Raw genomic sequence first — 16,231 nt, forward strand, 5'->3', positions numbered from 1 at the left:
CTCCAGTTAACGATTAATCAATGACTAAATTAGCTGACCATTACTTCCTTCAATAATCGATTAATCACGATTAATCGTTTCAGCTCTGCTAGTATTCAACCGTTTCAAAGAGAGAATTATCATTCAAAAGTGGAAAACGTTCAGGAAAGCAGCTCGAGTACTTACACTGAAAAGACAAATTAGATGAAAACTCATTAAGCGTCATTATATATAATCAAATTAAGATATGAGCACAATAGGACAGAACATGAATGCTGACTTTGGAATAAAAAAAAATCTGCTAAGAAATTTACTACATCATTGGTTTGCAACAATATACCAAACAGTGAAACTATAGACACAAACATTTAAAACTATGAATTTATTTTCTTCAACTCATCATGACAAGGAATGTTTAATTATACTTTTTTTTTTACACAATTTACAAGAATTAAACCAAGTTCAAACAACAATCACAACAAAACATAAAATTAAATTATTAAATGGTGCAGTAAATTACACTGATTGTTTTTTTTAAAAGTCTGAAAATAAACCTATGTGTCTTCTACACATTCCCCAGGTCATCGTCTCCCTCCACCAGTCGACATGAGAGTTAAAGGTTTTAAGATCCTCTACAACAAGCAAAGAAAGTGATCAAAGTGAAAACTAAACAAAACCTCTTGTGATAATGTAACAAACATGATTGCTTTGTTGGCCAACTTGTTTACAACAGATTTGGACACACCAACAGCATTACTGTTAACTAGGGGTGCACTGATCAACCGGGCTCAGACTTCCTTAGTTTTGGGTGACCGGCCGGTTGGGTCAGCCCGATATTTATGTGCGAGATTGACTTTCTAAACAAAAAAAATTTTTCACTTGTTTTTTAATTTAAAAAAAAATTGACATCAGCTAAAATCTGCATTTTAAAGATCGACAATTGGCCAGAAAAAAGACCGGCATCGGTGCGCCTCTGCTGCCCGCACATCACAGGAATCTGATTAGTGGACGTTTTAAGTCCAGTTTTGATGTTCACCGCTCTAAAAATGATTCGCCTTCCCATGTAGATTTTCTAATTCACTTTGGCATTAGATATTAATAAATTGCTCTTTGGATTTTTGACGTCATCTTAAAAGAGGCTAGCTTGAGAATCCTGCTTCGCGTCAGATTTTTCAGAATATTCTGCCGAAAAGCAACAGCAACAACAAAAACATTTAAGATGAACAGAATTTCATACTTGATGGTTCCAACATTCGGAGCTTCTGATTAGAGGTCGCAGTCAACAGCAGAGCTTCTTCTTCGTGAAGAACGCATGCACCGTCAGTACACCGTGTCTGATTGGAGCTGGCTAACATGCGGCACGCATGGATGCTGAATGCGTCACAAAGATTGCATACAGAGCGAGAAAAAAAAAAACAACTAAAAATGTCTTTATGGAAATTGCTGACTTTTTGATTTGATTTTTAGAGCTTTGAGACATCTGTAAGGTTCTACCTCCATGTTCTGTTGTGCTGAGTGTAACCTGGGCGCCGTCCTGTGATTTCTAGAGACGTATGCATGCAACTGCCAGGATTTCATACGGCACTGAAATCAGATTGTTTTGCGCACAGGTTGCCCTGAAGTACGGACATTTGTAGGTTAAATCATCTAAGAATCCTGGAGACATACTCACTTTGAAAGTAGGTGTGGGCGTTTATCGTATCGTTTATCGTGATACATTTCTTATAAGAATTACAATAAATTCTAATTTATAAAGTTCAAAACCATCCGTATTGTTATTTTTTTCTTACTCCTTTCAATCAATGAATGCCAATAAATTTGAAAGTGTGACTAAATGCAGTTACCTACATTGTAGCAGGAGCAGTCCAGTCGTTTTTTAAAATGTACTTGGTCAGATGTAAAACACAATCTTCCTTGTGGTGCAGCGATTTTTACATCTGTTGATTTGACCGATTTTCTTCCCTGATAAATAATAGATTGAAATAGTTATACGCATCTGCAGATACCTTGAAACATGTTTTCGTACTAAATATGCACATCGACTCCATGGCGAAAGCAACGGAGGTTCTAAAGATGCTGACTGGAGCCGGTTATCGAGCGACACGGTCCGCAGCCAAGTGAGTCGCGTACCGACACAGGCTGAAGAGCCACGCAGAGAGGAAGAGCCCACGACTCCCAAAAGCAACGATTACAGATTACAGCTCGCAAAATGCACTTGGGAACAAATTACAGGAACAAACGGATCCAGTTTTCAATGTCCTGGGGATGAAACGAAAATCGGTACAAGTATTTTTGGCCTCAATGATCACCGATAAAATTTTGAGGGGAAAGTGGGAAGTTTATAACCATGTGTGGGTGGGGTTTTATTTGCTGCAGGAGGGAATGGTGCACTTTACAAAACAGACGCTAAAGTGTGAGGAAAAAAGCATCCATGTGAAAATGCTGAAGCAACGTCTCAGGTCGTCATCAGAGAAGGGAAAGTTAAGGCGCAAGTGAGTTATTATCCTAAGAACACTGCCAGATTAGTTACAAAACGGCTTAAGGACAACACAGTCAACGTGTTGGCATGGCAACCAGTTCTGTCAGGAGGAATGGAGCCAGAATTCCAGTAAAACTATTGTGGGAATTTTGTGGAAACGGCACAAAAGGTTTGACCCAAGTCATACAGTTTAATAAAAGCCAAAGTAAAATTATCTCCTAACTTTTTGACATTTTGGGGGGACTTTTTTGTAAATAATTCTGGTATTCTGCACTTACCTAAATCAGTGTGAATCTGATTTAAACTGTATTGCTAGAATAGAGGCTGCAGTATTTTGTTTTACTGTACTGGATAAAATTGAGAGGGTAAAATTTTGACTTCTAGATATTCCATTTGCATACATAGTAATAAAAAAACCTGCGTGATGCTCACCTGGACTCAGAGATGCATTTGGTCCCCAGACACCGAGATGTAAAAGTGACACTTTGTCTTTCTGTTAGCTAAACCATCACCTTGTTCTCCTAAAGCATCCGTTTGGTTTTACAGTTAGCGGTCATGTTGAAGTTTCCTGTCAACAATCTGGGTTCAGTTCGGTCACTCAAGCACTGATCATCATCATCATCAAAAACAAAAAAGAAAGCAGCACATTCTGAACAATGTTTAAAACGGTAAAAGGAAGGACAGTTACAATGCTCAATGGTCAGATATTGTAGCAGATGAAGGCACTGAAAACACGTTTGAGGAAAAAAAATAATTGTCTTTAGACTCTGCCATGTTGGATCCATTACCAAATTTCTCCAGCATCAGAGATTCTTTACGGATTACGAAGAAGTGACATTTCGGATTCATGAGGCAAAAAGCTGGTGAGGTCTCCTTTGGTGCCGGACACTATCTGTCCTGGTTCTCCGCCCTGAGACCAGAGTCCGAGGCGTCCTCTGAGGGGGTGTCCAGGACAGGGTTGACGAACCCTTCGAATTCGGCGTCGCCACCGTCCTCCGGGTGAGTGCTCACAAAATCGTTCTCCCACTCCAGAGCGTTGGAGTCCTCGGAGGCCGAGGTGGGGCCGCTGGTCATCTGTTTGCTGCCGGGCCGCAGGGCCGCCCGCAAGATGTCCTCCTCAGTCCGAGACCGCTCCCAGGCTGGAAGAGCTCGGTTGATTCCTGTGGAGGGAAGACGACGTTTTTAACTCCAACATCTACAAGTCTTTATTATTACTTTGAAGGGTTTGAACAAGTTTCACCAACTCAAATTTAAGAGTTTTTAAGACCTTTATGATTGGAATTTAAGACTTACATCTCCACAGAAATGCACTGACGCCGTCTAGACAAGTGGCAACAAATGTGCAGTTATCCAGGACAGACGCAAAAAAACAACAACAAAAAAAACAAAACAAAAGAAGCTCTCTAGCTAGCTAGCAAGGACATGTTAGCAGCTAGTTAGCGGTAGCCTCAACTGTCTCCAGGATGCGTGGGACTCAAACTTTTGCCTGACAGAAAAGTCCCACGAGAAAAAAAAAATACACAGAATATGGTCAGGACAATGTTTAAAACCTTTGATTAACATATTGTCACCTTCCTAAAATACTGCCGCATGTCCTTTTTTATCAAAAGATATTTGACAAAGACACAAACAGTTTTGTCTGAAAAGTCGCTAAATAAAGCAACAAAGTTTGCTACGTTGGCTACAACGGGGTGATGGTTGTGAATCGGGAATGTGTAGACTGGACCTGACGGGCGGGTCTGTCAGTCAGCCTCCTCTATCGGCAGAGCAAATGGCGACAGTGGCTGATTAGCAAACGTTTGTGGAGAGAGATTAGATCAGTTTGCAGACCAGTGACATGTGGTCAGGGGAGGCAGAGCTTCACCTGTCATCATGGAAAATAATATATAATAATAAAATCATTTATATTGCTATTTTCACCCTGTGGTTTGTACTATAAAGTATCTATTTTTTACTTAGGTTAACCAATTCTGATTATTTTTTCTTCAAAATCGCTGGATTTTCGCATTTTCCCATTCAAATGCTCAGGAGCGAAGCCGGTGAGGCAGCAGGAAGCTGAGCCTCACCTGGGATTGATCAACCTCTCACTAACTGCACTGGCTGCCATTCTATAGGAGCATGTTCGTCCTGTCTGTACGCCGGCAATAAAATGGCTAAAAAACATTTAATATATGGACTGATTTTTCATAATTTCTCTTATGTATATAATGTACAGTGTTTTTTGTCACTAACTGTGTTTGTATCATGTTTTGTGTGCGGAGGAGCGATCAGATCAGAAACGGCAGAGAACAGACTCGAGGTGAGGAAGGCAGTTCTCTTGCCTCATGGCAGGGGGCGCTCATGATTCCAGATATTGTGACTGCACAACTGCAGAGTAAGACACAGTGAGCTAGCCATGGAGCTAGCCACACAGTAAATAAGTAAAGTACAGCGATATATTTGTTTTCTCATCTCTTCCGACGTAAACATGAAAGACTACATTTCTACACTTAAACAGTTTTCTAAAGTGGATTTTAAATTGAAGCAGGAAATAATAACTAAAGGAAGACCAACACCGGAGCTGAAAGTTTTGCTTCGAGACAGTTTGATGATTCTTAAACGGAGCAGAAAAGACATGCCGAGGATAGACTTGGCTTTGGATGAACGGATATTTTTGTGCAGAATTAGCGGTGCATGGATTTCATTGATAGATAAAAGGTAAAACATCAATGAGGTGTTTTTGTTTAGTTTTTTAATGAAATGTGCGTTTTGTGGGCTACATTTTATGTTTAAAAAATTCAGTAAAGTAGAAGCGGTAGCTAATCTACCACAGCAATTATTTATTAATTAAACATTAAGCCTAAAACGTACTACAACAGACTAAATGTTCTGTTCTGTGTGCAAATTTCTTGAATGTTTTTTTGTGTTAAATCCTAAAACATGAAGTGGCATTGTTGTTAGTTGCTATGGCAACGAGTCTGCGTAGCTTGGCGAATACAGATAACTTTGCTGTGGATCATAGCACGAAATTATACCTACATTTCTAAGTTTCACTGAGTTAACGCGGCTATGGATGACATGTAAAAGATTAGTCTTTTTGCCCCCCAGCGTTGTATGTATGTGCGAAATTTCCGTACGTTCAATAACATGGTGTCTAAGTCATAAGTCAGTGCCTCATTAGTAATGAACCTCACCGCACGTCACTGTTGNATTTTAAATTGAAGCAGGAAATAATAACTAAAGGAAGACCGACACCGGAGCTGAAGGTTTTGCTTCGAGACAGTTTGATGATTCTCAAACGGAGTAGAAAAGACATGCCGAGGATAGACTTGGCTTTGGATGAACAGATATTTTTGTGCAGAATTAGCGGTGCATGGATTTCATTGATACGTAAAGGTAAAACATCAATGAGATGCTTTTGTTTAGTTTTTTTAATGAAATGTGCGTTTTGTGGGCTACATTTTATGTTTAAATAATTCAGTAAAGTAGAAGTAGTAGCTAATCTACCACAGCAATTATTTATTAATTAAACATTAAGCCTAAAATGTACTACAACAACAGACTAAATGTTCTGTTCTGTGTGCAAATTTCTTGAATGTTTTTTGGTGTTAAATCCTAAAACATGGAGTGGCATTGTTGTCAGTTGCTATGGCAACGAGTCTGCGTAGCTTGGTGAATACAGATAACTTTGCTGTGGATCATAGCACGAAATTATACCTACATTTCTAAGTCTCACTGAGTTAACGCGGCTATGGATGACATGTAAAAGATTAGTCTTTTTGCCCTCCAGCATTGTATGCATGTGCGAAATTTCCGTACGTCCAATAACATGGTGTCTAAGTCATAAGTCAGTGCCTCATTAGTAATGAACCTCACCGCACGTCACTGTTGCAGACATATTATATGGACCACTTCAGGGGTTTTCAATGCATAGTCAGCTGTTAAATACAGAAAATGCTGACAAAAAAATTATTATTCCGCTGTATTTTGGCACCCCTCCAGACACTGGTGCCAATTTTTGCACCAGTGTCTTTGACAAATTATTGGTAAGCTCCTACCACAAATGTTAATGTAGTTAATTAGATGATACCTAAAATCAGACACATTTATCTTGTTAATTAGCAAACTTTCACAGCAAAAAGATACCCCCATTTTAAGGTACCAGTGATTAAAACAGCAGATTAAGTGAAACTAAATACTAAAAGTCGACCCGTTACCTTCCTCATCCTCCCACTCTAAGTCGAGCGAGGTCCCGTCGTCGTTGGTGGAGCGGGTCTTAGTGGTGAAATCCCAGCTGTAGTCTGTGTTGGGCGTCACTGCGTTTGCTTCAGAGGGAAGTCCTGCAAACACACAGGCAGTGGCTACGCTGCGCAACGGCACATTTCTCTTCCAAAAATCAAAGCTATGAACTGGTTTTAGCACAGCATAGGTTTGAATCCAGCAAAAATCCATCACTCACTGTTGCTCCTGAAAGCATCCGACTGGGCTTTCACGTTCTGCAGGTAGACGTCAAAATCCTCCCCAGAGGCTTGTCTGTAAAAAAGCCGGGCAGACAATCACTACAACAGGACTTTAAAGAGGGCAAAGAAGGAAAAAAAACACACACACACACACACGCACGCACACGCCCACACACACAAATGTTCCTAAATAAAAATCTGCTGAACCTGGTTCTTGCAGAGCTGAAACTAGATGTGGACAGCTGAGTTAGTCAGCTTTTCAGTCCAAACAGTTCTAGTTACAATCTACTTATTAGTCAAGTTTCAGCAATTTGTTGTTTTTTTGTTTTTGTCTCACTTGTTCCCATTTTCTTCTTTTTTGCTTTTTGAAGCTATACTTAGAACACTCTTAAGACCCAACAGAGCAAAATGTTAATTTTTGCCAATTTCCAACCAGCATTAAAATTTGATCAGGAGTGTACTTGGAAAAAGTTGTGAAATTATTCACAACAATTATTCACAACACCCCCTCACCCCAAAACAGTTTCTTAAGAGACAAGTCTGGACTTTTCCATCCAGTAAGTGAAACAGATAATTGCCCCTTCTATGTCAGTTTCACAATGGGAACCTTTTCAGAACCTTACGATCTCATTTGTGCCGCCAACAGAACTTCAAGGAACTCACTTTCTCTGCTGCGTCTCGGCGCCCGAGCCGTCTGCTTTCCCCCGCGTCCTCTGAGTGTACAGCTGGAGATGGAAAACAAGACAAATAGCTCGCCGTTAGCAAAATGGAGAGGCAGGATTTACATGAAAACTTTTCAGAATGTCGGCCTCATGAAGACGGATGGAGAATAAAAAGCAAACAAACTTACATGTTCTTTAAGCAAGCTGAAAACCTTTAGACCGTAAAAGTAAGGGAGATAAATAAGGACAGGAAATTTTCTGCTTCAGCACCACTACGCTCGTCTTCATGAAGGTTTGTTCAAATCTGGCAAGCGCAGTTCCTAACAAAGTCAAAGATTTCCTGCTTACACTAATCAATAAAGCCTGTTTCCGCAGTATTAAAGACGGTTTCAGGAAGTGGTTTGTACATATTTGTGGAAGTAATTATTCATATATCATTTTGGAGAACCCTCAAGGTCCTGGAGCCTCTAATGTTTGGGTTTTATTTGCTCCCCATTGGGGGATATTCAGTCAACTTTTAAAGACATCCATAATCACTGCTATGGATGCAGATTCGAGGTTCAGTTGTACCTCGAATTGCCACCATCTGTTAAGCTGCACAGACTCTGTTAAACTGACAGGTTTCTTCAACTAAATAAAAGACAAAACTGAAGTAATTATCTTTGTACCAGAAAAACGGACCTCTGAGAGAAAGGAGACGCTCAGACCTTTTGGTTCTCTGGCAAAATCTCTCCGTTAGGAACCTTGGCATAACCTTTGCTTCTGGTTTCACTTTGGATCCCAATATGAAGTCTTTGGTTCGTTCTTGTTTTCAGTCATCTACCAACTCGTGCTTTTGCTTCATCACAACTAAATTATTGCAAAGTACTTTCAACATCAAACGGTTGCAAGTTGTTCAAAAATGACAAAATCCTACAAGTTTTCACCCGTGACTCAAGCGTTGGCGTGACTACAACGGCTTCTGATCTATTTTAGAGTGCAGTTTAATATTCCTCTACCGACTCGGAGAGCTTCTCATGGAGAGTCACAAGGTTAGAGGGCTTTTTGCCTGGCAGGCCCCTGAGGTCCTGTGATCAGGAACCTGCTGACGGTTCTCCATACAAGACGAAGACAAAAGAAAACAGCATTGTGTTCAGTGGCACCGACACTCTGGAACCCTCTTCCCTTTGGTTTGAGATCAGTGGACCCTCTGGACTTTTAAAAATACATTTTTAAAATCAGCATTTTCTTCATTTCTCTTATGCTTCAAAGTATTGCCAAGCATTTTGTGATTTGACACCTTGAAATGTATATATAGTTTTACTTACTTAAGGTACAGCAAGTTTATTTGTGCGGCACATTTACAGCAACAGGAGCAGCTGAAGCTGTTGGGAGATTTTAGGCAAACTGTGCCTTGAGTTTCTCTAGCTGTTGCATCAGTCATTTAATCCTTGCAGCACGTTTCAGCTGATAGAAGTCTGACTTTGTAACTGTCTTCATGTGACTCTGAAGGCTCAGGTTAGAGTCCATCACCGCACCAAACCAGATTTAGAGTCTGTTCAGTGATTTCTAACTGTGCGTCAACTTCTTGTCCACTCCTCTTTAGGTGCAAAAGAATTAATTACTCCAGTTTTGTTTCTGTTCAGCTGAAGAAAGTTATGGCACATTCACGCTTTGATTTGTTCCTTGAATGGGTTCGTGTTCACCTGGTGACACCGTAATGTAGAGCTATGTATCATCTGTGTAGTATAACTAATCTTATCCACTGTTATAACCTGTAGATATTAGAAGGGAGAGGCACGAGGGACTGAACCCTGGGGAACCCCACATGTGACTCCTGTCTGTTCTGATGAAAAGTTACCTACTGACACAAAGAAGGCCCTGTTGTTTAGATAAGACCAGTCTATCTAAACCAGTCAAATTCTCCAGTCACTTCAATAATGTGTCATGATCAACAGATACATTACGACCAACAGCGTCGAATGATGCACTCTGTACAAATAAAACAATCTGAACTCTAAAAGACAACGCTCTGCTTATCAAAGGGTATCTGGATCATTACTTACAACAAATTTACTGTACAATAATACCATAAACCCCAGTAGATCACACGCGTAGCCCTGAATTCAATGTTTTTGTCCATCAACTGCAAGATACACTGCAAAAACACAAAATTGTACCAAGTATTTATTTTCTAGTTTCCAGTTCAAATATCTTAGTACACTTGAAATAAGAAAAGAAAATGTTTAAGTAACTTTCCAGAATGATAAAGGTGTTTAAGTCAATAATTCCTTAATATTAATAAAAAATAAGAAGTACCAGTTCCACTGGCAGATTATTTCAGCAATAAGATATTTTCCCCCATGTCATAAGTGAAATAATCTGGCACTTTTTCATCAATATTAAGAAATTATTGACTTATGTGTTGATAATAAATTACTTTAAGTTAAAGTTAAGTTTACTTTAAGTTAATTTATAACCAATTATTTGAGGAGAACTGAACTGTAACCATGCAGATGAAATATTCATTGCCCCAACACAACAAACAGGCTGATCAGAACAAAAGAAAAAACACACACGGCTAAAACGAAAAAGAAAGAACAACACACAAACGAGAAGGAAAAGGAGGAGTTTAAAAGCCAGGACGGCCCACCTAGAGGGACACCGGGTCAGAGGAGACGCCGTAAGGTAAACTAGCAGAAGGGAGCGCTCAGTGCCGCCTCACCTCCTTCATTTTTCGTTCACGAGCCAGCCTGGCGGCCTCGCGCTGGGCGGCATTTCTAGCCTCCTCTTCTAGCCTTAACTTCTCCTCCTGTGCCTCTAACTGAGCAGAAATAAACAAAATTAAACAAACACAAAACACAAAGTTAACAAAACAGAAAACAAAGCGATGCTGCAAATAATAATAAAAATAATAGCCAAAAACAAAGACTAAAAGCACAAAAAAAAAAAAAAAAAACCGGGAGCTGGAACTCTCAAGAAATAAAGCATCATGTCTCACCTCAACTTGGAGCTTTTGGTCAATGAGGACTTGTTTGTCAGAGATAGCAGCGTAGTGGTGTTCTCTGAGGTGACTGAGCTCATCTTCATTGATGGGCCTGCAAATAAAAAAAAACAACATCACAGTTTTAATATTGGTGAGTTCGTTTTCTTTTTTTTTTTTTGGATTCGGACCCGACTGCTTACCTTGGACAGGGCTTTGGGCTCTCAGCCTGAAACGTAAACAGTCACAGTATTTTTAGTCACTTTTAAAACTCTAGTGTAAAAAACTGGATCAGTGTTATTTTCTTTAATTCATCATGAAAGGAGAATAACAATCAGGATAACGATGACAATGTGAAAGTAAAAGTCCCCTCAGACTGCCTGTATGGAAAATGCTAAGTTATATATATTTATCAATATATTATTATTTGTATTTTTTTTCTTCTTTCTTTCTTCCCTCTTCCAGTAATATCTATGTGTGATTGTAGTCACACTTTTACTTTTAAGGTATTTTTTTCTCTGGTAGCCAAGCAATGACATGTCTTTGCCAAATTTATAATAATTTATTCAACTTAAACACTCTTTTGCAATTAAATTACTTCCTAAGTAGCAAAACCGTGAGTAAAACAACAACAACAAATTAACATATTTTATTGGGATTTTATGTCAGACACAAATATAAATTTTCCTTTTATAAAAATACAAAAACTGTGGCATGTATTTGTTTTCAGGCACCCAAATTAATTCCAACCAACTTCCTAATTAATTCCAAGCCTTCCTCCACATTCTGCCGTTCAGAAGTTGGAAATCAGAAGAAAAACCACAACTGTAAGAAAGTCATGAGAGTTTCCACAAGGACTTTACATAAAAATCACAAAAATTACGGCCAACTCTGAGCATCCTCCTTTCCGAGACTGTCATAAAAACTCAGAGTGTATTCAGTCGGAGGCTTCTTCCAATTCGCTGCAACACAAACAGCTACAGGAGATCGCAGCCATCACCATCTACAGTAACTCTCGGAAAAGTCTTGAACAATTTGAGTCACAACAACATATAATATCCCTTTGGAATCAATAAAGTATTTTTGATTTTGAACTGACTTGAATTTGTGTTTGTTTATCATAAATTCCACAATTAAAAGTTTGTGGTTGGGAGGTGAAAAATGTGAAGGGACATTGAATACTTTTTGTGAGACTGAGAATTAAAAAATAAATTAAAAAATCTGACTTACCTCGTCACTTTCTACCAGATTTTCAAACTGGAAAAATTAAAGAAAGAAAGAAAAAAAAAGACAATAAAAGTAAACTTGGGTTGAATATTCACAGTTCAAAAGGACAAAATTAACCAAGTCCATAAGTCATACCTCTATTGTGTAATGCTCTCCTGTAGTAGAACTTCGAAAGTACTTTGACCTGAAACATATTTAGAGGAATATATCATGTTTTGATAAAGCTAAGGCAAACAGATTTGCAACACAAATCAGTTATTTTTGGTCATTTAAAGCTTTCATTAAATGACTGTCTAATCATACCTGCAAGTAGAGGCTTGCAACAGAAACAAGAATATGACATAAAACTATCATTATATAAGCTCTATAATGAGACAGAGGGGTAAATGAGTAGGAGGGAAGCTGTGTAGAAGGCGGCATGGGGCTAAAACATCAATTATTTACACTCAGTTTGGTGACAGAGCAGCCTGAACGCAACACAAGGAACAACCAAGTGATAGTTTGTGCGTTGAAGACGAAATTAAAGCGCAAAAAAAAAAAACATGTAAAAGTTCAGAATTGCGTTGGGAAAGGAAACGTGTTCGAATACATTCAAGCTAGACTAGCGTGAATGTATTTGTGACTAAGCTGTCAACAATAAGGTGGGGTGGGGTCTTCATTCCCCCTGAGACCGACCGGCCGGCTGCAGGTTAAACCCCAAACAAACAGCACAAACTGACCGGCCTTTATGTTAAACCGAGTCCTACTTCCGGTGGCGACACAGACGGAGCAGCACTGAAGCCTTCCTCCACATTCTGCCGTGTCACTTATAGACTAAAAACCTTAGCTGCGTTATCAGTAACCGGATACACTGGGTCAGGGATGCTGTCAGGCTAGTTAGCTCGGCTAGCTAACTACTAGCCTCACTTTACGTACCCGCCTCCTCTCTGGATCCTGTTGGCTTCCCTCCTGAAGAACCCCACGCAGTAAGCCCAGCAGTTACCCATCTCATTGTCAGGAATGACCGGAGTCTGGGGGTCCAGCTAGCACTCTCCTGGAAGCTGCTGGTGCATCACAACAGGCGGCGACATCATCATCATCATCAGGTCCAGTCTTCTGATCCAACCACTTCCTCATCCTCCTTCCTCTCTGGCTGCTAACTCACCATGCCTGGAGGAAACACCACCACCTGCTGTTCCACCTAGAAAAAACAAACAAACAAACAAAAAAAAACAAGTTAAGGCACCCAGATTCTTTACATTTTCTACCCAGTTACCAGAGGCGCAACTACATACTTTCTGGGTGTATGTGAACACATCATCTCCCCCACCGCCCAGGTTTAATATGTCCATACAGCTCTCCCTTATTCATGCACTCATAAAATACAGTAATTCTGTTATGGACTTTCTCCAGCAGAATTTCAACTGGGCCAATCAAAAAACAGATGGAAAAGTTGTGAACGACGACATCTGTAGTTTCAGCAATGGTAACGGAGGAAGTGTGAAGCCTTTCAGTCCGTGTATTGGCCACGTTCCCATGGCTGGTTCAGCTCTGTATTTCTCCCTTTGAAGTGGGGGGAGGGGGGGGTTATTTACAGCAATGGGAATTTCCGGTAAGCTTCATAGCCTCCACAAGGTTTGCCCGTACATCACAGGCAAATGTTAGATGTTGGGTAAAGTTTAAAGCTTCAACAGAGTCCACACCTCCAGAGAAACGATACTGAGAAGCATTTCTGAACATCATTTGTGAAACTATATTGAGAGTTATCATTTCTCAATAGCCAAGAGTTTACCTAGTAATTGGTGTTACTTTATAAAAAAAGAACCAACACAAAAATAGCAGCCCAAATCATCACTGATTGTGTGAACTCTGCACATACTTCAAGCAACATGGATTCTGCACCTCTCTTCTCTTGCTCCAGTCTCTGGGACTTTGACTTTTAAATGAAATGCAAACTTTAATTTAAAGGAAGATGAGGGACCACTGAGTAACGGCCTAGACCGCAGGTAAGAGATATCCCTGATGTTGGAGTTAGGGAGATGAACTTGCAGCAATGCTTTATAGCATAAAACACTGCATTTCTGATATTCTTTGCCCTTTTTTTAGCAATTCATTCAATTTGTTTACTAAAAATATAATTTTACCGCTTTTTGTATAACAAAAGGAACAGTTTAAATTTCCTTCTTCTCATGCTCCTGCTCTACATTCATGACGCGCCTCCTTTTCAACTTATCTGAGAATTCAAAGTTTAAAGGTATTTGAAATTATGATTTCCGGTGACCAGTGAATCATTTCCTGTGGTTGACCGGTCCTCACTAATGAAGAAGAAACACTCATCTAAGCGTAAGCCTGTGAAAAAGACTCCAGGATGGGAAGATGATTACTTTGAAAACGATGTCATTACATATGGGAACTGGACGAACGACTTGGGGCCAGTACTTAGAAAAATTGAGCCAGAATTCATACCGTGGGTCCTCAAGAAAGAACCAACCTGTGAGACACTGGATGCAACACAAACTGAGACAGTCAGCACCCCTCCCGACCCCATTAGTGGCAAAAGTGTAAGAAAATGGATGGATAGTTATATTTTAGACTATTATAAAAAGCCAGTATGCACTGTTTAATGTAATAGGTTTAATTAGAATAGTTGTGTGTGTATTGTTCTTGACCTGTTGGGGTGCTATAGCACAGTAAAATGTTTGGTAAAATTAAAAGAAACATTTCTTACAAATTTACAGAGAGGTGTTGCATCAAATAAACACAGTGCTAATGATATGCAGCATGATTTCTAAACCTTTTGCTTTCTAGCATAGCTTTGAAGTTCGGCAACAAAAGTAAAATCCTAACATTAAAGGATAGATTTGTAAGATATATAACATCAAAAGAATCCAACAGTCAGTATCACTTTCTTAAAAAAAAAAAAAAAAAAGACATTCTTTCTCTGGTACTGTAAAAATAATTCCTCCGCATCACTTCCTGTTGCTTTTTTCACTCCGTGTCGTCCAAGCCAAAGAGGTAATCGTTGATGTCGTCCTCGGCGGGCTTGTTGTCCACATCGGCGACCTCGACTTTCTTCACAGCAGGCATGCATCTAGGCATGAGCTTCTTCCCACTCTGGGAAAAAAGAACAAAAAAAAAAAAAAAACGTGACTCCATCTGTCTCTGTCTCTAAAAGGATTTCGATGTCGCTGCAGTAATACTCTGACTAATCAGAGGAATCAGACGTACAATTTTCTTGGAGTCAGCCAAGGATCTCTCCAGATACCTCTTCATCCGTTCCTTTTGTTTCTCTCTCTGCTCCATCAGCTTTTCCTCACGCATCCTGAGTCACAGTATGAGGACAGGGAGGCTGAATAAACCCTTGTCTTGCCCGTTTCATTACACCTCATATTCTCAGTGATACCTGCTCCTCTTCTCGCTGTCCTTGACCTTCTTAACCGCTGCCAGTCTCTCTACTGGCATGCCTTCGAGGCTCTGCAGCAGCGAGAAGACGCGACTTTCGATTTTTGCCACCTTCTGCAAGGTGCTGAGGTCGGTGATCCTGTTTTCCACACAGGCGCTGTAAACCTCTGTCACCTTTTCATCAAGGGCGTCCAACATCTCGTCCTGGAAATAAAAAAAAAACACCAAGAGTTTAAATATTTAAATATTCCGCCAACGACAAACAATTGGTATTTTAGTAGCTCAGTGTTTTCAGAGTCTGATGAAACTGCAGACGATTGTTCATGTTTTTCATTCAGTCAATTGCACAAAAGTTCCTCAACAAAATGACCAAAGAGTTCAAGTATTTTTAGATTTATTTTACTTCTTATTAGAAAATATGTGCTTTTTCCACTACAAAAACACAAAATCTTACAAAGTATTTTTTGGTCTAATTTCTGATGCAAATATTTTAATGCACTTGGAATAAGACAAATTACAAAGTATTTAGTAGTAGATATTTATAAAAAAACAAAGAGTTTTGTCAATGAACTAAACATGGCTCTTTGTAAAGGTTTCTCACCAAGATGAATACTCTTGTGTACATTTGTAAAAAAGAAAAAGTTACAAGCAGATGTTGGAAGACGATTTAATGCCACATCTGATATTAAAAACCCGTAAGCTGTGTCCAAGGAGAACAAGAAAAGACAAACTGCTATATGCAAAATTTTGAGTTTTCCTGGATTTCGCTGAATTTTACAACTGCTCCGGATCAAACCTACAGAAAATTTTCCACCTACAGTGAACACCCAAATACAGAACAGAAAATTCCCCTGTTCCATTTTCTTTTTGGTACTTTCTCATTCTTCACAGCTCTTCACTCTGAAATATGCATGCAAATATGAGTGCAGACTCTCCAGAAAAGGGGTCAGATATGCATATTTAGTGTCCTTACTTGGTCCTGTGAGCTCAGTGAAACATGAAGCTGGACCATCTGTTCGAGCTTCGTGCCTCTCGCCTTCTCTTTGTCAAGTTTCTGGTTCAGCTCTTTAATCTGTAGGGCTATCTTCTCCTCCTCGTTTTC

The 16,231-nt window shown here is 39.6% G+C and overlaps 2 protein-coding genes across 6 annotated transcripts in view; both read right to left on the minus strand.

Moving 5' to 3' along the window:
* The window catches only part of LOC103149305 (cilia- and flagella-associated protein 100), a 24,746-nt gene that overhangs the window by 1,988 nt on the left and 6,527 nt on the right, over window positions 1-16,231 (minus strand). Inside the window, exons 14-17 of one of the 4 annotated variants that reach the window (XM_016679817.1) lie at window positions 16,103-16,231; window positions 15,131-15,333; window positions 14,956-15,049; window positions 14,347-14,841 (exon numbers count right to left, since the gene is read on the minus strand). The exon at window positions 16,103-16,231 is cut by the window's right edge and continues 1 nt beyond it. The exons of the other annotated variants lie outside the window; for them this stretch is intronic. Coding sequence (XP_016535303.1) covers window positions 14,716-14,841; window positions 14,956-15,049; window positions 15,131-15,333; window positions 16,103-16,231 — 552 coding nt within the window. The 3' untranslated portion in view covers window positions 14,347-14,715. Of the gene's footprint in view, window positions 1-14,346; window positions 14,842-14,955; window positions 15,050-15,130; window positions 15,334-16,102 lie in introns of those variants that run through there. 4 annotated transcript variants of the gene reach the window in all.
* LOC103149306 (AP-1 complex-associated regulatory protein-like) lies at window positions 348-12,927 on the minus strand. 2 transcript variants are annotated; one of them, XM_007568395.2, is made up of 10 exons: window positions 12,664-12,924; window positions 11,884-11,932; window positions 11,752-11,778; window positions 10,725-10,750; window positions 10,540-10,636; window positions 10,264-10,362; window positions 7,561-7,622; window positions 6,897-6,970; window positions 6,655-6,777; window positions 348-3,618 (listed from the first exon to the last, which is right to left on the minus strand). In XM_007568395.2, the coding sequence occupies exons 1-10, from the start codon at window positions 12,732-12,734 to the stop codon at window positions 3,347-3,349; spliced, it is 900 nt and encodes a 299-aa protein (XP_007568457.1). In that variant the 5' UTR covers window positions 12,735-12,924; the 3' UTR covers window positions 348-3,346. The 2 variants fall into 2 exon arrangements, with proteins under 2 accessions (XP_007568457.1, XP_016535307.1); XM_016679821.1 differs by lacking the exon at window positions 10,264-10,362 and having other exon boundaries at window positions 12,664-12,927.

This window comes from Poecilia formosa, unplaced genomic scaffold (genome assembly GCF_000485575.1).
Source record: "Poecilia formosa unplaced genomic scaffold, Poecilia_formosa-5.1.2 Scaffold221, whole genome shotgun sequence".
Taxonomy (NCBI): Eukaryota; Metazoa; Chordata; class Actinopteri; order Cyprinodontiformes; family Poeciliidae; genus Poecilia; species Poecilia formosa.

Coding starts and splice junctions, on each gene's coding strand:
- LOC103149306 (XM_007568395.2), bottom strand. CDS start 12,734: ATGGGTAACTGCTGGGCTTACTGCGTGGGGTTCTTCAGGAGGGAAGCC. Junction 6,971..7,560: donor GCCGAGACGCAGCAGAGAAA/GTGAGTTCCTTG, acceptor GCTTTTTTACAG/ACAAGCCTCTGGGGAGGATT. Junction 6,778..6,896: donor GGATGCTTTCAGGAGCAACA/GTGAGTGATGGA, acceptor GTGTGTTTGCAG/GACTTCCCTCTGAAGCAAAC.